This window comes from Somniosus microcephalus, chromosome 27 (genome assembly GCF_052327205.1).
Source record: "Somniosus microcephalus isolate GS21.2 chromosome 27, FLI_Smic_1.0, whole genome shotgun sequence".
Taxonomy (NCBI): Eukaryota; Metazoa; Chordata; class Chondrichthyes; order Squaliformes; family Somniosidae; genus Somniosus; species Somniosus microcephalus.
This window is the reverse complement of record NC_141013.1, coordinates 33,319,807-33,342,711: the sequence shown is the minus strand read 5'-3', so window position 1 is coordinate 33,342,711 and position 22,905 is coordinate 33,319,807. Positions and strand designations below refer to the sequence as shown.

Below are 22,905 nucleotides of genomic sequence, written 5' to 3'. Positions count from 1 at the left end.
ACTTGCTGGCGTGGAAAGACCTGTGAATCAGTGAAAGCGTCAGTGCCTTCGCCGGGCTGATGAAGTCGGTTGTATATAGTCACACCGCTGTTCCCGGCCAGAATGGAGATAATTGGGTAATTCCCCCGTCACTCTCGCCTGGAGACCGCACCGCTGTAAGTGACTGGGACTGATTTCACCCACATAATCTGTATAATGCAACTATCCTCCACTCACTGCATTTTGCTAGAGGAATCACCCTGCTTTTATCGGGAGGCTTTGCTGCAGCTTCAGTCATGAGCTCTGTTTGCTGTAGTTCATAGAGACTCTTTTTTTAAATAGACTCTGCGGACTGTTTGCTGCAGTGCGCTGTTTAAATAGACTCTTGTTTGCTGCAAAATAAACTGTTTGCTGTGATTTCTGCCGTAAGACCCACTGATTGACTGACAGAGTGGTGAATAGACACTCGCGATGAAGTCGCAGATTAGTCACAAGCTGCGTTCATCAGTACTGATGAAGTTATTAGTGTAGTCAGGGTGTTGCAGAGTTGCTTTCTGCAGTGGATTTGTAGAATATCGCTGCATTAATCTGCAGTGCTGGAAATTGCAAAACTATTAAACGACATGCGAGGGTATACATATCAGGAAAGGATGAACAGGCTGGGTCTCTTTTCCCTTGAAAAAAGAAGGCTGAGGGGTGACCTAATAGAGGTCTTTAAAATTATGAAAGGTTTTGATAGAGTGGATACAGAGAGAATGTTTCCACTTGTGAGGAAGAGCATAACTAGAGACCATCAATATAAGATAGACACCAATAAATCCAATGGGGAATTCAGAAGAAACTTCTTTACCCGAAGAGTGGTGAGAATGTGGAACTCACTACCACAGGGAATGGTTGAAGCGAATAGTATAGATGCATTTAAGGGGAGGCTGGACAAGCATATGAGGGAGAAGGGAATAGAGGGTTATGCTGATAGATTTAGATGAGGAAAGACGGGAGGAGGCTCGAGTGGAGCATAAACCCCGGCATGGACTGGTTGGGCCGAATGGCCTGTTTCTGTGCCGGATATCCGATGTAATTTTAGAAAAACTTACAGAATCATTTACAGCGATTCTCTCATTCTTCCTCATTTTGATTTTCAAATGCTGGCACAATTGGAAAAACCAAGGCATTAATAATGGGAAGGGCTTCTTGCGCATCCCCCACGCCCTTCACCCCACCATGGGCGGCCGTGCCTTCAGCTTTCTAGGCTCTAAGCTCTGGGACTCCCTCCCTAAACCTCTCCGCCTCTCTACCGCTGTCTCCTCCTTTAAGACGCTCCTGAAAACCTACCTCTTTGACCAAGCTTTTGGCCACCTGCCCTAATAGTGCCTTGTGTGGCTCAGTGTCAGGTGACACTCCTGTGAAGCGCCCTCGGATATTTTACTGTGTTAAAAGATGCTATATAAATGGAAGTTGTTGAGTACTGTTGCTGGAGTTGGTCATCTCTCACACTTAACGTTATTGGAGAGCTGCTCCATTGTTTTGTGGTCTCTACATTTCTGGATGCTGTCTGGCTTGGGGCTTGGGTCGTCAACTCTGGTTGGCTGTATTCCTGGAGGTGGCATCACATGACCTCATGCCTCCAACCACCCCGCCCCCCCCCACACGCTCCTGCCATTGGTCGCCCGAAGCATCCATCCTCAGGGCGCGCACCAATCAGAACGCGAAAAGACTCTTCGTTACCCCATTGGACGATTCTTGACCGTCAGTCAAACAGCCTTTTTTGCCCCGTGTCCAGTATTTTTATAACTAATAAAAGTGCTCAAAGGAAATGAAAGAAACCCACAATATTTAATATAACAACAGAAAATGCTGGAAATACTCAGCAGGCCAGGCAGCATCCGTGGAGAGAGAAACAGAGTTAACGTTTCAGGTCTGGGACCCTTCATCGGAACTGGAAAAAGCTGGAGATGTAACAGATATTAAGCAGGTGCAGAGACGGAGGGGAGGAAGGAATTGAAAGAACATACTGTACTTTTGTAAGAGGCAGGAAAGATAAAATGTTGCAAATGGGAATGGCAAAAATCATACAGCATGAAAAATGGGGGCAGGGATTATTATCTGAAATTGTTGAACTCGATATTAAGTCCAGAAGGCTGTAAAGTGCCTAATCGAAAGATGAGGTGCTGTTCCTCGAGCTTACGTTGAGCTTCATTGGAACAATGTACAGGAAACTTTGTGATATCCGGCACCGACGGGACCGAGCTGTTGCCGATCTATCAAAACTGCCGGACATACAAAGTTAATGTTGAAGCATATGGAGGTTTTCATCTCCGTATCTGACAGCAAACACTGTTGCTTAGCAACAGCTTCTAAACAGTCGGCTGCAGCTGCAAGCGTCTCTAGCTGAAGCTGTTGCTATAGCTACAGACCTTGCAGTGCCTGACTGGGAAAAAAAAAGAACGAGAACTAAAAAAACGTATAGAAAACGGCTCCTGATTTTTGCCGTTAGATCGAGTATTCCGGACATATAACCTCCGGATAAACCAAAGTTTCCTGTAATAGGCCGAGGACAGAGAGATCAGAGTGGGAGTGAAGCGGAGAATTAAAGTGACGGCAACCGGAAGCTCAGGGTCACCCTTACGGACTGAACGGAGGTCAATCTGCGTTTGGTCTCCCCAATGTAGAGGAGAATGTATCGTGAGCAGCGAATACAGTATATTAAATTGCAAGAAGTACAAGTAAATCGCTGTTTCACCTGGAAGGGGTGTTTGGGGCCCTGGACAGTGGGAAGGGGGGAGGTAAAATGGCAGGTGTTGCATCTCCTGCGCTTGCACGGGAAGGTGCCAGGTGAAGGAGAAGGGCTGTTAGGGGTGATTGAGGAGAGGACCAGGGTGTCACGGAGGGAGCGGTCCCTTCGGAATGCTGAAAGGGGAGGTGAGGGGAAGATTATTTAATGATTTTTCACCCGGGTTGCTCGCAGTGTCCTGGAGATTAATCTTAATTCTTGGAGTCTCCGGGGGGCAATCCAGGAGGGTTGGCAACTCCTACACCAACCTCGGGGATAGCTTGAAGGTCAGGGTTTATACCTCACCCCGTCGCGCTGTTACATTATTGAGCTTCAGATGTGCGAAGGAGAGAATGCGGTGCGAGTGCTGATCTCCCACGGATTGTTATCATTTTAACTCTGCATTAAAGCTGGCTGCTAAATTGCGTGTGTGAGGGGGAAGAAGTACAGAAGTGGACAGAGTTTAAGAAAACATATTAATTGAAATATGTATTATGTGGCGATCAGAGAAAAAAGCTGGAATAAAAACAGAAACCGCTAGAGGTGCACAGCAGGACTTCCAGCATCTGCAGAGAGGAAAGGCAAGTTAATAGTTTAGGCCCCACACTTGAAATGTTAACCTATCCTTTAGCTCCCCAGGAGCGGTCAAACCTGTTGTATATTTACACCATTAAAAAAATTGTGCAGCTAAATTATATAAGGCCGTATTTTCCGACCCCCACGGGTGTGTATGAGGTGTGTACACGCCCGTAGGGACAGCGCAAGTGCCGGCTCAGTGCATGAGCTGAAAACCGGCATTTCCGATCTGTCAAGAATCTTGGTAAGACCTGCTTTTACCAGCATAAGAGTTGAAAAAAGTAAAAATATAATTTTTTTCCCACTAAATTATAATTTAAAAATACTTCTTAAAAAAAGGTAAGTTTATTTTTAGCCCTGTAAAAAACGTTAATTATTTTTTTCAAAAAATTTAATTCTTGCTTAAAATATTAAATTTAATGTAATTTTAACTCATTTTAAAAACATGATGGTTTTTTAACAATTTATTTGATGTTTTAGTGTTTTTTTGGGGTGATCTCCATTCATATATTTGACAGGTCTGTCTGTCAAAAGTATGAAGAGAGATTCCCTTCTCCTATTGGCTGGCCTGGCCCACGTGACCCCAGGGACGCTTGCGAACCGCCTGCGCCGCTGGGATACCTGGGCCCTGCGCATTTCGACTGTGGAGAGGCCCAGGATCGGAAATGTCCGGACCTCGGGAGCCCTCGGGTAAGTTCGTAGATTTTTTTCCTGATAGGAGGCCTCCGCACGCAGGAAGCCTCCTATCGGGAATTACGGGCCATTGTGTATATATAAGACTGTTTAAAAAAGCACACAGGACCCCTTGGCTTTATAAGTACAGGCACCGAGTTCGAAAGCACAGACGTTATGCTAAATCGTTATAAATCAGTGGTTTGGCCTCAGCTGGAGTATTGTGTCCAATTCTGGGCACCAGACTTCAGCAAGGAAGTCAGAGAGGGTGCAGAGGAGATTTACCAGAATGGTACCAGGGATAATAGGCTTCAGTTATGTGGAGAGACTGGAGAAGCTGGGATTGTTCTCCTCAGAGCAGAGAAGGTTAAGGGAAGATTTACTAGAGGTGTTCAAAGTGATGAAGGAGGGTTGTTAACCAGAGGACATCCCTCATCATTTTAAACACCTCTATTAAATCTCCCCTTAACCTTCTCTACGCTAAGGAGAACAATCCCAGCTTTGGGAGTCACCCCACTTAACTGGTACGTGCCCAATCTACAGGCATCCAGTTATCAGTGACCGATTATTCATCATGCAGCTAGGTTATGTTACTATGCTCTGCTATGTTAACCACTTTTAAGATGTCACTGTGTGTTTATGTAGCACATTTGGATGTAGAGGACAACCTAACGGTGAGCAGTAGGAGTTGGGAGAGATGACTGAACACCTGGCCCAAAAGGTGGGAGAGATGCAGCAAGGCTAAAGGGTTCAGAGATAGAGTTATGCTGAGCAGGGCCGATTCAGCTGAAGGCTGTACCATCAAAGGTGAAGCAAAAGGAGGTGAGGATAGACAGGCGGTCAGAATTGGAGGCCTGACGAGAATGGGCTGGGAAGTGGGGCCAGAGGAGGTTACACGGAATTACATAGAACCTACATCGCCGAAACAGGCCATTCGGCCCAAGAGGTCTATGCTGGTGTTTATACTCCACACAAGCCTCCTCCCACTCTTCACACCCCGCCCCACCCTCCCCAATGCCTCTGTTCCCTTCTCCCTCATGTATGCATCAAGGTTGAAGAGTTACCGTGGGTGCCGGGCCAGCGGATGATGTGTGCATCAGGTGAAGGATTTTGAATGGGATCTCTTGGGACAGGAAGCCCTCACAGCTTGGGGAGGACGGGAGTGATTGCTGAGTGGGAGTTCATGTGCGGTAGGATAGAGGCACTGGAGTTTCTTGCACGTTGTGTATAGTGGGGCTCGAGGGGATGGCTGAGGAGGGCATCGGAACTGTGTGGTCTGGAGGTGTCGACAGCTTGAACATGGGTTTCAGCAGCAGCAGTGGTGGTGGTGAGGTAAGGGTGAATCATAGAATGATACGGTACAGAAGGAGGCCATTTGGCCCATCGTGCCTATGCTAGCTCTTTGAAAGAGCTATCCAGTTAGTCCCACTCCCCTGCCCGTTCCACATAGCCCTGCAAAATACTCCCCTTCAGGTATTTATCCAATTCACTACATATAGTTCAAGTTGTAGTTAAACTGGCACCAAGTCCCGTTCACCCATCACCCCTGTGCTCGCTGACCCACACTGGCTCCCAGTTAAGCAACGCCCCGATTTCAAAATTCCCATCCTTGTCTTCAAATCCCTCCATGGCCTCGCCCCTCCCGACCTCTGTCATCTCCTCCAGCCCCACAACCCCTGCACCCCCCCCCACCTTGAGATATCTGTGCTCCTCTAATTCTGCCCTCTTCAGCATCCTTGATTTTAATCACTCAACCATTGGTGGCCGTGCCTTCAGCTGCCTCGGCCCCAAGCTCTGGAATTCCCCCCCCCCGCAAACCTCTCCACCTCTCTACCTCTTTCCCCTCCTTTAAGACGCTCCCCAAAGGCTGGTGATATTTTATTTTAGGTAACTATTATTTCAGTCACAGTGTCTCTCATTCTTGTCTGTGTCATTTTGGAGAGTTCTTCCTATTCCTCTTGGCCGATATAAGTTGAATGTGTTCACTTGCACAGCACTTCCAGCTCAACCGTTTCACTAATCCATGTATATTAGTGCAAAGCCCCATGACCTGCTGCCGTTGTGTGGTCAGCACGCACTGGGTCAATGCCAGCATGTGGTCACTAGGGGGCAGTATTGAACCAATATTCAGTGACCTGAACCACTTGTTACTCGAGAATTAATGTTCAGCCAGCAGATATTCATACTGATTTTGAGCACAAATCCATGTTGGTCCCATTGTAATTCTCTATTTTTATAAATCTTTACCGATGACAAATGCATGATTGTCTTAAGGAAAGTACGCTTAAAAAATTTAGAAGACTCCCATGGGCATGGCTGTGTTTTTTCTGTTTTTAATGGATTTAATGTACTAGGTATAATTGTTAAAAGCACATTTTGCCCCAATAGGCTACTTTTCAGCAGTTCATATAAATTGTAACTTAAAATGGAAAGTGTATTTTTCTTAACTGTTCATAAGAACATAAGAAATAGGAGCAGGAGTCGGCCATTCGGCCTTTCGAGCCTGCTCCGCCATTCAGTAAGGTCATGGGTGATCTTCGACCGCAACTCCACTTTCCCACATTATCCCCATATCCCTTGATTCCCCTAGAGTCCAAAAATCTGTCGATCTCTGTCTTGAATATACTCCACGACTGAGCCTCCACAGCCCTCTGGGGTAGAGAATTCCAAAGATTCACCACCCTCTGAGTGAAGAAATTTCTCCTCATCTCAGCCCTAAATGGCCGACCCCTTATTCTGAGACTGTGACCCCTGGTTCTAGACTCCCCAGCCAGGGGAAACATCCTCCCTGCATCTACCCTGTCAAGCCCTCTCAGAATCTTGTATTCAAAAGTAGGAACTGGTTTGCCTGAAGAAGGTCTATTTTGCAGTGTTACGGCTACTTTACATTAAAGTACTTTCTGCAATTAGCTCTGTTGAATATTTCTGAATATTTCACCATGGTATCTGAACTCAGGTTTATCACTACTTAAAATGGGGGGCAGAGGAAAATACAGAGCAGTACAAATATCAACTCGGTTAGAAAGGAAACTGCTAAAATGACCACAGTAAGGCATTTTAGGACACTACAAAAGAGATGTTAGTCCGATATTTAAGTGGTCTAGACTCCAGTAGATAAACAATGAAAAGAGATTAGCATTGGCAATGTTAGTGTTAGGAACTGGGGTGGGAGTGCTTGGCAAATTCGGACACTCGAAAGAAAACGAGGCTGCACTTCACGGGACAGACCTTCCACAGAAATCGACGGGCTAAAAATGTTGGCTTTGGAGTTACAATATACTTGAAAGGGATCTGTGCTTATGCACACACTCGAGTGGAGTGCACTGACTTTAAAATCACAGCTTAGATGTACAATGGGGCCTAACTGTGTCTCACTTCACTTTCAGAAAGCGCTGAACTCTTGAGTTTGAAATTGCTTCTGACTCTTCACTGGCAAAGCAGGAACTGCTGCACAAAAAGGGGCTTAGAGACATTGGAGCAGGAGTAGGCCATTCGGCCCTTCGAGCCTGCTCCGCCATTCAGTATGATCATGGCTGATCCTCTATCTCAATACCATATTCCCGCGCTCTCCCCACACCCCTTGACGCCTTTTGCGTCTAGAAATCTATCTATCTCCTTCTTCAATATATTCAGTGACTTGGTCTCCACAGCCTTCTGTGGTAGAGAATTCCACAGGTTCACCACCCTCTGAGTGAAGACGTTTCTCCTCATCTCAGCCTGAAACATCCTACCCCGTGTCCTGAGACTAGCCCCCCCAGCCAGAGGAAACATCCTCCCTGCATCTAGTCTGTCCAGCCCTGTCAGAATTTTAGATGTTTCTAGTTTCGCTTGTGCGATCTGCTGTGCTCGACTGGGGCCCAAATGGCGCGTCCATTTTGCAATTTAAACGTGGCTAAATAAATACGCTGCCTGCTAAAATTCCAAAGAGGGTCGAGGAAAGTTTTACAATGTGGATAAATAAACACCGTGCCTCTCCTAATGGTTTAAACATGTATAAATAACCTCCTCCAAACAGTTCTGCTGTTTATATTCCGACGGCAGTTAAGTCTCGATGAGGGAATGGCACTCGTTAGAATCTCTTTGGAGCATTTAATTTCACCAGCGTTTTCCAGGTTATGAATTTACTCAAATTAATTATTTCTTAAATATTTATATGAGGGAGAGTTTCCGAAAATAACAATGCCCAATGTTCGATTGATAGCAGGAAATGGAAGAGCAACACAACGGCGAAAAGCAAATAAATTTATCTGGGAATCTGAACGCAGTTATATTTCATGAATTGTGTCGCAATGTTACAATGAGAGATCTCAGACTTCGCTTTTCCTCAACTTCTAAAGATCCAGCGTCAAAGCAGAAAGCAGTAGGCCCTGCTTTTTGCACTCTACCCTTAAAGGCCGGTTGACTAATCTCCAGTTGAAATTGTAACTGAGGTTGCTTGAGGCCTCGATAGAGGAGGTCATTACCATTTAAAATGTCACCTGTATCTTCTCAAGTGTAAAAACAAGCCTCTTGGCTTCGGAATATCAAAAGACACTGGCAACTATCATTCCCTGGGCAGATGCTGCTTTTCCTTTAAACGTTGGGGGGCCTGACTGGCCCTCCCTCTGGTGTTTTTCAAGTTTTTTTTTGAAAGCAAGTTTCAGTCTTGAGAAATGAGACTATCCCTGAGATCTTCAAAGTATCCCGAGATGGGTTGTGTGACGGGGGAGGTGGAGGGAAAGGGTTGTCTTTCTCCGTGATGAGAGCAAGTCGACATTTCCCAGAATCGGCAGCAATGAACCAGATGTGGCGAGTGTTATAACAAGGCTGTCAATAGATGTAACCGGTGGACCGGCCAACTGGGCCTGCCTTTGCCCGCATTCCCCACTCTCATACTGTTCCGCCATATGGAAGCAATCTCCCACCCCCCCTGGCCCTTTAATGGCTAGCTTTGGAGTCCATTTTCACAGGCCTCACAGGGCTGCGAGGAGCAGTCTCATGAATCGACCAGATAGAAGTCACTTCCAAGATAAACATTCAATTTAAAAATTAGACATACCAGGCTGCAGATTTCTTTCGACATATTTCAAAAGGAGTGCTGCTATTCATCTGAGCAAATGCCAGGCATCAGCAGGATTCTTTGATCCTCTCTGGAAAAGTTACTCCCCCTCACTAAAATATAAATCCACAAGTGCTCTCCTGCACTGGAGGAAACGGCTCCCGGCACTTTGAAGTTTGACCCTGGGAACAGCCCACAGCTTTAGCTCTGAGCAGAGCCTTTTCCCCAGGAATTGCCTTCTGGCGGTGGAGTGAGGCCCTTCGCTGGTGGGACTCTTCCCTTCCCCAGTAAAGATAAGGTCAGCGCTGCGTCTGCGCCAGCTAGTTGGCAGTCACAGCGGGACGTTTGTTAATTTGACAATAGGTAGGTTGGTAGGTTTGTGAAAGGGAACGCCTGTGAAGCAAATCATTGTTCCGCGGCTGCAGTTTTAAAACAATGCAAGGGTTTCCTGCGCACTGCATTCTCCCTCTTTCTGCTCAGTGGGCAGCACGCTCACCTCTGAGTCAGAAGGTTGTGGGTTCAGGTCCCACTCCAGAGACTTGAGCACAAGAATCTAGGCTGACACTCCAGTGCGGTACTGAGGGAGTGCTGCACTGTCAGAGGTGCCGTCTTTCAGATGAGACGTTAAACCGAGGCCCCGTCTGCTCTCGGCTCAATGTAAAAGATCCCATGGCACTTTTTGAAGAAGAGATGGGGAGTTCTCCCCGGTGTCCTGGGCCAATACTTACCCTTCAGCCAACATCACTAATACAGATTATCTGGTCATGATCACATTGCTGTTTGTGGGAGCTTGCTGTGCGCAAATTGGCTGCCGTGTTTCCTACATTACAACAGTGACTACACTTCAAAAAGTACTTCATTGGCTGTAAAGCACTTTGGGATGTCCTGAGGTCATCAAAGGCGCTATATAAATGCAAGTCTTTCTTTTGTAGAAGAATCAACAGCAGGTGGAGATCAATGAATTGAAACAAGCCCCTTTGGGGGAGATGAGGAATAACACTCACTCCTGGACATTTTGACCCATAATAGCATCATAACAGCAACGACTAAATCCCGTCATTCCTCATGATTTCTTATGTCATCACAGCTCCTCTTTCTACCTCCTCTCTACCTCTACTGCCGATTCTTGCTCTTAAATTATTCCGAGAGTTTTGTAAAACGTTTGCTTGTTATTCTTTATAGCACTGTAATCTCTATAACACAGTCTATTAAGTAGTGTAGGGGTTACGTTACTGGACGAGTAATCCAGCGAGCACGAGTTCAGATCCCACCAGTTTGAGAATTTGAATTCAGTTAATTAAAAAAAAATAGGATTTTTTTTTTTAAAGCTGTTATTAAAGTGACCCTGAAGCTGTCAGCTTGTTGGAAAAACCCAACTGGTTCACTGATATCCTTTTAGGGAATGAAACCTGCCGTCCTTACCCGGTCTGGGCCTATATGTGACTCCAGTCAAACACCAACGTGGTTGACTCTTAGCTGCCCTTTGAAAAGGCCCAGCAAGCTACTCATTTGTATGAAAATTGCTACTGCAGCAGTTCAAGAAGGAGTCCCACCACCACCTTCTCAGGTCAGCTAGGGATGGGCAATAAATGCCGGCCTTGCCAGCGACGCCCACATCCCAAGAATTAATTTTAAAATAGTATAAATCATAAATTTAACGTAACTATTTTCATGATTTTCTTAAATGCATACTTGGCCACCACGTGATCTGTGTGATAAGACTAGGGATGAGCAAAGAGCTTGGTATGATGTTGTCCCCTTTCAAGGGCGGTCATCTTAGCTAACCTTAATTTCTGATGTCCAGTTAACCAGCAGGCAAGTTACTAAAAAAGGGATTCATTTCTTTATTCACGTCTGACTTGGGTAGGATTGATTGGGGAATGGCACTCAAAGGGTTGATGGTGGATAGGCAATGGCAAACATTCAAAGACCGAATGGATGAGCTACAGAATTTGTTCATCCCAGTTTGGCATAAAAATAAAACAAAAAAGGTGACTCAACCGTGGCTAACAAGGGAAATTAGGGGTAGCATAAGATCCAAGGAGACGACATATAAATTGGCCAGAAAAAGCAATAATCCTGAGGATTGGGAGCAGTTTAGGATTCAACAAAGGAGGACAAAGGGATTAATTAAGAAAGGGAAAATAGAATATGAGAGTAAGCTAGCTGGGAACATAAAAACTGACTGTAAAAGCTTTTATAGATATGTGAAAAGAAAAAGATTAGTGAAGTCAAGCGTAGGTCCCTTACAGTCAGAATCAGGGGAATTTATAATGGGAAACAAAGAAATGGCAGACCAACTAAATTCATACTTTGGTTCTGTCTTCACAAAGGAGGACACAAATAACCTCCCAGAGATGCCGGGGAACATAGGGCCTGATGAAAGGGTGGAACTGAAAGAAATCAGTATTTGTAGGGAAATGGTGTTAGGAAAATTGATGGGACTAAAGGCTGATAAATCCCCAGGGCCTGATAATCTACATCCCAGGGTACTTAAGGAAGTGGCCCTGGAAATAGTAGATGCATTGCTGGTCATCTTCCAGAACTCGATAGACTCTGGAACAGTACCCATGGATTGGAGGGTAGCTAATGTTACCCCACTATTCAAAAAAGGTGGTCGAGAAAAAGCGGGGAATTAGAGACCGGTAAGCCTGACATCGGTAGTGGGGAAAATGCTAGAATCTATTATAAAAGATGTAATAGCAGAGCACTTGGTAAGCAGTGACAGGATCGGACAAAGTCAACATGGATTTACAAAAGGTAAATCATGCTTGACTAAGCTACTGTAATTTTTTGAGGATGTAACTGGTAAAATAGATAAGGGAGAACCAGTGGATGTGGTGTATTTGGACTTTCAGAAGGCTTTCGATAAGGTCCCGCATAAGAGATTAGCGTGCAAAATTAAGGCACATGGGATTGGGGGCAAGGTATTGACTTGGATAGAGAACTGGTTGGTGGACAGAAAGCAAAGAGTTGGAATAAACGGGTCGTTTTCCAAGTGGCAGGCAGTGACTAGTGGGGTACCGCAAGGATCGGTCCTAGGACCCCAGCTGTTCACAATATATATTAATGATCTGGACGAGGGAATTGGATGTAATATCTCCAAATTTGCAGACGACACAAAGCTGGGTGGGAGGGTAAGCTGTGAGGAGGATGTCGTGAAACTCCAGTACGATTTGGACAGGTTGGGTGATTGGGCAGAAACATGGCAAATGCACTATAATGTGGATAAATGTGAGGTTATCCACTTTGGTGGCAAAAACAGGAAGGCAGATTATTATTTGAATGGCAATAGATTGGGAGAAGGGGAAGTGCAAAGAGACCTGGGTGTTCTTGTGCACCAGTCGCTGAAGGTAAGCATGCAGGTGCAGCAGGCGGTTAAGAAGGCAAATGATATGTTGGCCTTCGTAGCAATAGGGTTCGAGTACAGGAACAAGGATGTCTTGCTACAGTTGTACAGGGCCTTGGTGAGACCGCACCTTGAGTACTGTGTGCAGTTTTGGTCGCCTTACCTGAGGAAGGACGTTCTTGCCATGGAAGGAGTGCAGCGAAGATTCACCAGGCTGATACCTGGGATGGCAGGAATGACGTATGAGGAGAGATTGTGTCGATTGGGCTTATACTCACTGGAGTTTAGAAGATTGAGAGGGGATCTCATCGAAACCTATAAAATTCTGTCAGGTCTGGACAGACTAGATGCAGGAAGGATGTTTCTGATGGCCGGGGAGTCCAGAACCAGGGGTCATAGTCTAAGGATAAGGGGTAAGCCATTTAGGACTGAAATGAGGAGGAATTTCTTCACCCAGAGAGTGGTGAACCTGTGGAATTCTCTGCCACAGAGGGCGGTGGAGGCCAGTTCATTAAATATATTCAAAAAAGAGTTGGATATATTTCTTAAGGCTAAAGGGATCAAGGGATATGGGGAGAAGGCAGGGACTGGGTACTGAATTTGGATGATCAGCCATGATCTCATTGAATGGCGGAGCAGGTTTGAAGGGCCGAATGGCCTACTCTTGCTCCTATCTTCTATGTTTCTATGACTTCAGATATTGTGAGGCAGGTTGGAGGGAACTGCTAATGTTTCAGTAATGTTTGATTGGATCTCAGAAAATCAGAAAATATACTTTGTAACAGTTAAAATAGAAAGTTGAATCCACAATATCAAGAATCTTTAGGAAAACCTTTCCCTCCAGCTCTCACAATGTTATCCAAAGCTGACAATCCTCTGAAATCCCCATATTTAGGGATGGGTTCGGCACCCATGGCAGCGCCATCTTCCTAATATCAGAAAATGCTGGAAACACTCAGCAGGTCAGGCAGCATCTGTGGAGAGAGAAACAGAGTCAAGGTTTCAGGTCGATGACCCTTCGTCAGAACTGAGAAAAGTTGGAGATGTAACAGGTTTTAAGCAAGTGCGGGGGCAGGGAAAGGGGGGAGGGGAGGAAAGAACAAAAGGGAAGGTCTGTGATTGGATGGAAGGCAGGAGAGATTAAATGTGAAAGGGGATGATGGAGCAAGGCGAAAAGGAGATGGTAATGAGACAAGTGAAGAAACAAAAGATGGATCTAGAGGAGGTGTAAATGGGAATATAAGAATCATCAGCAAGAGCTGCCTAGTTCAGATTTCCCCCATCTGCAATATTTTGCTTTTGTCTTCTTAATATCAGCTCTCTGCCGTATTCCCATCTCCCTTAATACACTCCCTTCCCAAGTAAATGTCTATCTACCTTATAAACACCTCAATTAATTCTGCCCCCATGACCTTCTGGAGTCAGTGCATTCCACATTCCAACATCCATTTTGTATAATAATATTTTTCCAGGATGTCTTTTAATCATAAACAGTCTACTTATTACTAATACTCTGTTCCCAGTAAGCCACGGATAGTTGTAAGATTTTTTTTGCATGATTAAAAAGTATTAATTTATTGACGAGGGAGTTGCCTTTGGTATATATCAGCCCTGAAATTGTGGGCTTCATTTCAAAGGCCCGGCAGCTCCGGATTCCCGTACGCGCTGCGCATGCGCGAAATCCGGAACTTGCGATCGGTCAAGGTAGGCCTTGACAGATCATCCGAACCGACTGTAAAATTGGTATCGCTGGAGCAGAGTTGGGCTATTTGCCCAGCAATTGCCCATGCAACTCATACGGCTGGTAAAAGCAGGCAAAGGGCCTGCTTTCATCAGCGTAAGGGTATGTATAAGGCTTAAATAAAACATTTAAAAATCCAAAATAATGCTCATACACTTTAAATGAGTTTATGCAAATATTGGCCCGAATTAAGATGGTTAAAATTATTTTCCCTCAAAAATAACAGGATGTATTTTGCGACGGGTGCGTACGAGGTGCGCAAGCACCCGTAGGGGCCGCATAAGTGCCAGGTTTAGGCAGGCGAAGCGCACGCGCTGAAACCCGACACTTGCGATCTGTTAAGAAGCTTCTTGACAGATCCTCCGCATCCGTGGGAGAAGGGCCTCCGCGGGTGGAGAGTTGCGCTATTTTCCCAACTTCCGCCCGCTGAAAGGCCGTGGAATTCTTACGTAAGGCCTGCTTTTACCAGCATAAGAGTTTTAAAAATACATTAAAATCCCTGTCCAATAAAGGTAAGTTTATTTTTAGCCCCGTTAAAACATATTTTAAAAAATTTGAAAAAATGAAATTTTTGTTTAAAATATTTAATTAAATGCCATTTTAATCAATTTTATATATATAATGTTTTTAAAAAGTGTATTTCATGTGTTTGTGTATTTTTTAAGTCATTCCCATTCATACTTATGACAGTTCCGTACCTACGGAATCCCCATAAGTCTGAAGGGGGATTCCCTTCTTTCATTGGTTGGGCTGGCCCACGTGATCCCAGGGACGCTTGCGAACCGCCTGCACCCCTGGGATACGCGGGCCTCTACGCATTTCTACCAGGGGAGGCCCAGGATCGCAAGCCTCTGTATCTCCCGGACCACCAGGTAAATGCGTAGAAAATTTGATGATCGGAGACATCCGCCCGCGGGAAGCCTCCGATCGCAACTTCAGGCCCAACATTGTTATGGAGGTTGGTACAATGAAGGAACTTATGAATAAAATTGCAATTCAGTACATTTAGAATTATTAGAATTCTGTAAATTGTATAATTATTTGGGGATTCCATTTGCATATCATTAGGGGATTCCCGTCAGAAATGATTGCAATGGAATCCTCCTTTGTGATTGGAGGACCAGGCCCACGTGATCCCAGGGATGCCTCTGAACTGCCTGTGTCCCTGGGATCCATGAGCCTTTACACTGCGGTCTACCTCGAGGCCCGAGACCCCAACTCTTCGCAGCCTGGGCGCCAGGTGGTACTTTCGGAATTGTTTTGCGGGTCGGAGGCATAATCCGGAGGTACGCCTCCGACTGCAATTTCTAGGCCATCAATTGTGACTTTAGAATCGCATCGTTTTTGTCTTAACCATCTCTCTTGTCTCCCGCATGTCCTGTGGTTGTGATTGGTGGAAAAGGCTAGCTTCATCCAGAATATCCGTCTGTCTGATTCCCTTCGGAAAAACCAGCTGTGGAACGGGATTGTCAGCATTACCCTATTTGAAGGAAAGGGCATCAAAGAGGATGCAATTGAAGAATGCTATGTCAAGTTCAGGCTGGGTGACGAAAAATACAAAAGCAAGGTATGCACGAAAGAATCATCTTCCATTTATATCGTGCCTTTCACATTCTTGAAGGTCCGAAGCACTTCACAGCCAATGAATTACTTTTGAAGTATAGTCACCGTTTTTTAGGGAAATGAGGCAGCCATTTTTGCACAGCAAGATCCCACATACTAGAATGAGATGAATGACCATTTGAATCTGTTTTGTTGGTGTTGGTTGAGAGTTGAATGTTGGCCAGGACTTTGGGAGAACTCCCTTCTCACCTTCGTGTCGTGCCGTGGGGCCTTTAACATCCACCCAAACGGGTAGTTGCGGCCTTGGTTTATTGTCTGCTCTGAAAGATGGCGCCTTTGAATTTGCAGCACTCCCGCAGTACTGCATTGAAGTGCCATCCCAGATTGGTCGCCGTATAATTAGTGTGCTGAGACTAAGGGCTGGATTTTCATTTTGCCGTGGAGTCGGGATTGGAGGCATGCGGGGGGTTAAAATCCCGAAATCAGGGGTCCCGACCCCTTCCTGCACCCAACCCGCCTCCGTGCCAGTTTCAAAGGAGGCGGGTACCCGCCCCACACTGGGACCCGCCTACCCGAGGCGGGAAGGGATTAGTGCCAATTAACTGCCTGTTAACAGGTAGTTAACAGGCAGTTTTAAGCCTAATCCCTATTTTTGATGTTGAAGTGTGGGATTCCCGACGGCTCCAAACCACGCCAAATTAGAGGAGGCGGGCCGTCGGGTTGAAGGACTTGGAGGGGTCGAGATGTCGGTGTTCAGGTGAGTGATGTGTGCATGAGTGCAAAGGTAAGTGTATTTGGTGTGTCTAAAGTGATTAAATAAGTTTTACATACATTTTCTTACCTTTTTAGCTTTCCTTCCTTTAGGTTCCGGGAGTCCATCATCTCACCGGCACAGAAAGCAGAATGGCTGCGAACTGTCAAAAGGGACAGCCTGCAGCTTTCTGTGCAGGAGAGATTTCTAACTGAGTCTGTGGAGAAGGACTCAGTTTAGAAGTAAGACTGTCAGTGTTTGACAGCTTCAAACAGCTGTGAAACACTGATATTCCATCTGTCAAAAGCTCTTGACAGATGAAATTTCAGTCTGTGATGTCACCTGTTGCCGGGTGGCCCTTAATTGGCCTGCTGAGCCCGCTGGGCGGGCTCAACAAGGTCAATCAAGTTAAAATCGCGTGGATTGGCCGCATCTCGATGGAGGCGGGACTACAACCCCGAAAGTTGTAGTCCCGCCTCCAACCCGACTCCTGAATGAAAATCCAGCCCTAAGAGTGGAATGTGAACCCACACCCTTCTACCTAACGAGTTCTCTACCAACTGAGCCAAGTGTACTTGAGCGCTAACTCTGACACAATGGGCAAGCCTTGCCAGAGCGGGGCATCTCACAGAATACGCCGTTAGTTAGACTTTTTCCTGCACCCTTCAGCTTGAATATAATTTGCGCCGTATCATGCTGGACGTGCGAGCTGATAACGGCGTGACGAGGGCAGTGGGACTTCTGGGACCTCAGTGAACGACGGGTCTGACAATCTATCTCCCTCAACTAATGAGATTTAAGGATTGAGAAAGGAACAGAGCAACAATGGAGAAGGAGGGTGAATTAGAGTCAAATCAGGGACAGAAAGAGCAGGAATGACAGATTGGATTAAGAAAGAGAGAAAAAAAGAGACAGGAAGGAAAAGAAATTTAAAATTTGAAATGTTTTCAATCTCTACATTCAGGAATGAGATTGAATAGTTTACATTGTTCCCTTTCTGGGCCGGAGAGGTTGATTGGCATTGCATTAACAATTATCACCCTGTTGAACGGGTAGTTACGCTGTTAATTATGAGCTTTAACTTCCTGCAGCAAGTTTAATGAACAATTTAACGTGCAAATCCAGCAAGTTCTTAACAATAACGGGGCGGCCAAGGGCGAGATGGCGTTTGTGGAAAGCAAACAGTGGAGTGGCGTAAATCGACCAGCAAGTTCTGGAGATTCGTAACTCACAGCGTATCTCTTACTCCTCTGAACTCGCTGGCCGATTCACGCATTAATAACAGCGTGCGTCGTTAACACGCCGGTATTGTCCCAGCCAGATCCGGCCCAAATGTTAAAATGTGACTCTGGAATTGTAAATGTAAAGCAGCGATGTAAATCTCCATAAATGTACTGATGAGAGAAGCCTTTGCATTACCCAAACAGCAAAACATCAGGTCAGCGCCAAGCATCCCCATTCTCTTCCACATGGCAGTGGATCGAGCTAGAAGGCATGTTCCTGCCTGTTTCTAGTTATCGCACTTTACCAGAATATAGTTTCAGGAAAGACACTACAGAAGTGTTCAAGTGCACGAACAGACTAGTGGAGATAAATCTATCCACTGTATGTCCTGTTTCACATTGCGATAACTGCGAGGCAAAGCACTGTGGCTTCCTTCCTCACCCCAGCATCTTTAGTCGCTCACATTGAACGCCAAGTAACAGATTAGGTTCCTATTCATTTATCTGCTGTAGCTGAGGCCACTCGGGCCCTCTGTCCAAGTCTAGTATTAATTCCGTTTTTCTTTTGATTTTTGGGGGGGACGGGGCTGAGACACTTTCTTAAATAACTGGTGAACTTCAAGTGAAAAAGGGGGCTAGATATTTGGTGCTTTGCTTGTCAACCACAGCCTGTGAAAGTCACTTACTCGGTTTTAAAATTCTCATCCTTGTTTTCAAATCCTTCCGTAGTCTTTCCCCTCCCTATCTCTGTAACCTTCTCCAGCCTTGCAACCTTCCGAGGTATCTGCACTCCTCTAATTCTGGCCTCTTGAGCATCCTGGATTTTAATCACTCCACCATTGGTGGCCGTGCCTTCAGCTGCCGAGGCCCTAAGCTCTGGAATTCCCTCCCTAAACCTCTCTGCCCCTCTATCTCTCTCTCCTCCTTTAGGGTACTCCACAGTGTCAGCTATGGCTCAGTTGGTAGCACCCTCGCCTCTGCTGTCAGAAGGTTGTGGGTTCAAGTCCCACTCCAGGGACTTGAGCACAAAAAGCTAGATAGACACTCCAATGCTGCGCTGAGGAGTGCTGCACTGTCAGAGGTGCCGTCTTTCGGATGAGACGTTAAACCGAGGCCCCCGTCTGCTCTCTCAGGTGGACGTAAAAGATCCCATGGCACTATTTCGAAGAATAGTAGGGGAGTTAACCCTGGTGTCCTGCCCAATATTTATCCCTCAATCAACATAACAAAAACAGTTTATCTGGTCAGTATCACATTGCTGTTTGTGGAATCTTGCTGTGCACAAATTGGCTGCCGCATTTCCCACATTACAAAAGTGACTGTACTCCAAATGTAATTCATTGGCTGTAAAGCGCTTTGAGACGTCCGGTGGTTGTGAAAGGCACTATATAAATGCAAGTCTTTCTTCTTTCTTAAAACCTACCTCTTTGACCAAGCTTTTGGTCACCTGCCTGAAAAGCTCCTTATGTGGCTCGGTGTCAAATTTTGTTTGATAACAATTCTGTGAAGCACCTTGGGGCGTTCTACTACGTTAAAGGTGCTAAACAAATGCAAGTTGTTGTTGAGAGAGGCCAGCAGCTTGCAAATAAACTTTTATTAAGAGTTCAGTTAATCCCAAATTAACTACAGCTTGTGTGAATTTGGTGGATCGGATACTCGAGAACAAACTGGCGTTACGATTCGGTTAGCTGGTACTTGCCTCATTTCTTAAAAATGCATGAACTAGAGTGCTTATAAAGCCACTGAACCTCCGCACTTAAGAATCAGTCAAAATCCTCCGGGTGCTCCGGTTTCCTCCCACAGTCCAAAGATGTGCGGGTTAGGTTGATTTGCTATGATAAATTGACCCTTAGTGTTAGGGGGATTAAATACGTGGGGTTACGGGGATAGGGTGGGATATGTGTTGGTGTAGGGGTTACGGGGATCGGGTGGGATATGTGTCGGTGCAGGCTCGATGGGCCGAAATGGCCTCTATCTGCACTGTGGGGTTTCTGTGATTCTGTGATTCTGTGAAAGTCTGAATGCCATTTCACCCGCTGTCCATCTCCCCCACTCTAGGTCCTGCACAAGTGCGCTAATCCTCAGTGGAGAGACAAATTTGATTTTCATCTATTCAAGGAGAGAACAAATATTTTGGAAATGGAAGTCTGCGGGATGGACAGCCAGAAACAGGAAGGAAGCTTTGGCATGTAAGAGTACAACTTCTTCTATTTAAAAAAAAATCATTTCCTTACAATTTAGTTGCCGATTTAACAAAGATGCAAATGAAAGTCTGATGGGATGGGACAAGGTGGGCACTTTCTGGTCAGAAGATATTTTAACTCCAGGTGGATTCCCCGCTCAGGCCCGAGTTAAAATTAGAGTCGGGTCTCAATGATGTCATCGGGCCGCAACGTGCATATGTAGAGAAGGACCCTGTTGGCTCCGGGCGCGAGTCCTTGCCGCCTGCTCAGGAAAGCAGGTTAAGATTGCAGATGTTGCGATCGTGGCGGCTTTCGGACAGGTAAGAACCAGGGCGGTTTTAACTGCCCACCCACCAGGTTTCTGCTGAGCGATTAGGGTTAAAATCGCCCCCCCCAATTTGTGTTTTAACCACTTTTTGTTTGTATTATTTGTTCTTGGGATGTTGGTGGCACTGCTATGTATGTATCTGTTGCCGATCCCTAGTTGCCCTGCGGGCATAAAGGGTCAACCACATAGTGTGGGACTGGAGTCACCTGTAGGCCAGACCGGGCAGGATTGTCGGGTCCTTCCCTCAAAGACAATGGACCGGATATTCCGATCCCTACAGGTGTGTACGCGCTGTGTACCCACTCGTAGGGACATCGGAAATGCTGGTTTCAGGCATGCACTGCGCATATGCTGGAAACTGGCATTTCTGATCTGTCAAGTGTGGGTGAAGAGTTCTGCTTTTTGGAGACCCTCCGCCCGCAGAAAACCCTTGCAATTCTTGTGCCTGGTAAGACCTGCTTTTACCAGGATAAGAGTTGAAAAAAGTTTTAAAAATATTTCCACTGATTTATCATTTAAAAATACTTTAAAAAAGGGTAAGTTTATTTTTAGCCCCGTAAAAAACTTTAATTATTTTTTTTGAAAAATTTAAAGTTTTGTTTAAAATAGTTAATTTATTGGACTTTCAAGTCATTTTAAAAATGTGATTTAAAAAAAAACTTATTTGAAGTTTTACTATGTTTTGGGGGTGATCTCCATTCATATATTTGACAGGTCTTCCTGTCAAATGTATAAAGGGAGATTCGCTTCTGTGATTGGCTCCCCATAGCCCACATGATCCCAGGGACGTTGCGAACAACCTGGGCCTCTGGGATACGTGGGCCCTGCGCACCGGCAGTTTGGAGAGGCCCAGCATCGGAATTGTGCGCCTCCCGGGAGCCTGCGGGAGGCCTGCGATCGGAAAATACGGGACATTGAGTGAACCGGTTGTTTATTTTTTTTTACATGACCATTTAGTAACTTTCGTGGCCATTTTCCAAGATATTAGCCCTAAAAAAATATTGAATTAAATTTTACGTGTGATTTGAAATAAACGGAACTGAATGTGGGCCGGAGAGTATAACGGGCGAGCGATGCGATACCGCCCACTTCGCTTCCCACCCGTGTCCAATTTCACCCCCTCATTCTCTAGATTGCGAGTTCAGTACTTTAACCAGAAGGCTATATGTGTATTAAGTTTAGGGCCTCTATTTTAAGCTCCCCACCCCGATGAGCGGGAAAGGGGCATGGGGTGGTGGGAGATGGGTGGGGAAGGTTGTTAAAATATTGGGATTGGGCAACTCTACCCCATTTCTGGACACCGTGATATTTACCACGGTGTTTAAGGCCCTGGATTAGGCTCCCGCTAAAGGTAGACGAGGGCTCACTTAACACGCATCAGTGCCGTGACTTATTTTTAACCTCAATGCAGGGAGTCCCACGCTGCCTGCTGCCCAGCAATGGCACAGGGCAGGAGCTGACTGGTCAGAAGAGGCCCAGGTAAGTCTTAAAACTTTGCCTTTCCTGTTTTTAAGCTCCTTGTGGGCCAGGAAAAACAGGTGTGATTCACCCCAGGCCTCGTAAGGAAGTCTTCGGCCACCCCAGCCCTGATCTCTCCCGCTTCCCCATCTGCCGATTGCAACCCCTCCCTCTCACGCTCTCCACCCCCCCCACCCCCACCCCCACTCCCAATCGCGGCCCGAGCCTTCCAGCCCTACAGATTGCCGGGAACCATTCCCACAGGTCCTCGGCTGCGGCCTCCTACCATTAATGTCTGCTCCCGCCCTCCGACCGGGCAGTCAAATCTGGCTGGCTATCGAGCGGGAGTCTGCATTGATTTATACAAATGAGGCCCTGCCGTTTAGACTGGCAGAGGCCTGCACGTCCCAGGCCTTGCCCGTTCTTCGCCCCCCCCCCCGGGCTCCCGCCACCCCCCCCCCCCCACCCCGCACCTTCCCGTCTCCTGATACCGGGGCTCAAGGATCCATCTGCGTCAATGTCACTTTATGCCGAGTGTTCTATTCACCGGTGACTGTTACATGATTAAAGTTGAAATTTCCCATAAACTCAGTTGTAAAGTGTTAAGAACGGAACCCAATTCAAAAGATAGTTAATTCTAAATACAATGGAAATTTGCTGACTCAAGCACCGCAGGTCAGACATCTGAACAATGTGATCACTTCCCACTTGGCATGAGGCTAAGACAAAGTCTCTTGTCAGCTTGTGCCATTTACTTTATAGACAACATGAAAAGCAAGGGCATCAGACTTGAATATTGACCTCCGTCTATAAAGTGCCTTTAGAATGCCAAACTTAACAGATCAGGGCTTGGCGGGGGGGGGAAAGCAAAACACAACAGGAAATCTGTAATAAAAACTGAAAATGCTGGAAGCAACTCTGCAGGTCAGGCAGCATCTGTGGCGAGAGGAAGGTATGGTTAACGTCTCAAGTCTGCGACCCAGAACCGGTTCTGACGACGGGGCGTGGGGTCATAGGTCAGGATTGGTATGTTTAGCAATGGACAAGTGACATCGCTCGTGGGATTATCCTGCTGATGGGACAGCAAGTGATTTCTCCCCCCCCCCCCCCCGCCGCCCCCTGTCCCCGGTTAAAAATCACCTTTAACACTTTAAATCAGCAGCACGAGCTGGGACTGATTTCGGGAGGCGGGAGGGAGAGTTCCCATTTAAACGGCCCAGTGTTGCAGGATCACATCATGTACCCATCAGCTGTCTCTCCGCTGGACTCTCTCG

At 46.1% G+C, this 22,905-nt stretch overlaps 1 protein-coding gene across 3 annotated transcripts in view; it reads left to right on the top strand.

The window, feature by feature from the left end:
• The window catches only part of LOC147100112 (multiple C2 and transmembrane domain-containing protein 2-like), a 538,576-nt gene that overhangs the window by 294,657 nt on the left and 221,014 nt on the right, over positions 1-22,905 (top strand). For all 3 annotated transcript variants that reach the window (XM_085968827.1, XM_085968825.1, XM_085968826.1), the window contains exons 9-10: positions 15,528-15,692; positions 19,721-19,851. In XM_085968827.1, coding sequence (XP_085824953.1) covers positions 15,528-15,692; positions 19,721-19,851 — 296 coding nt within the window. The remainder of the gene's footprint in view (positions 1-15,527; positions 15,693-19,720; positions 19,852-22,905) is intronic.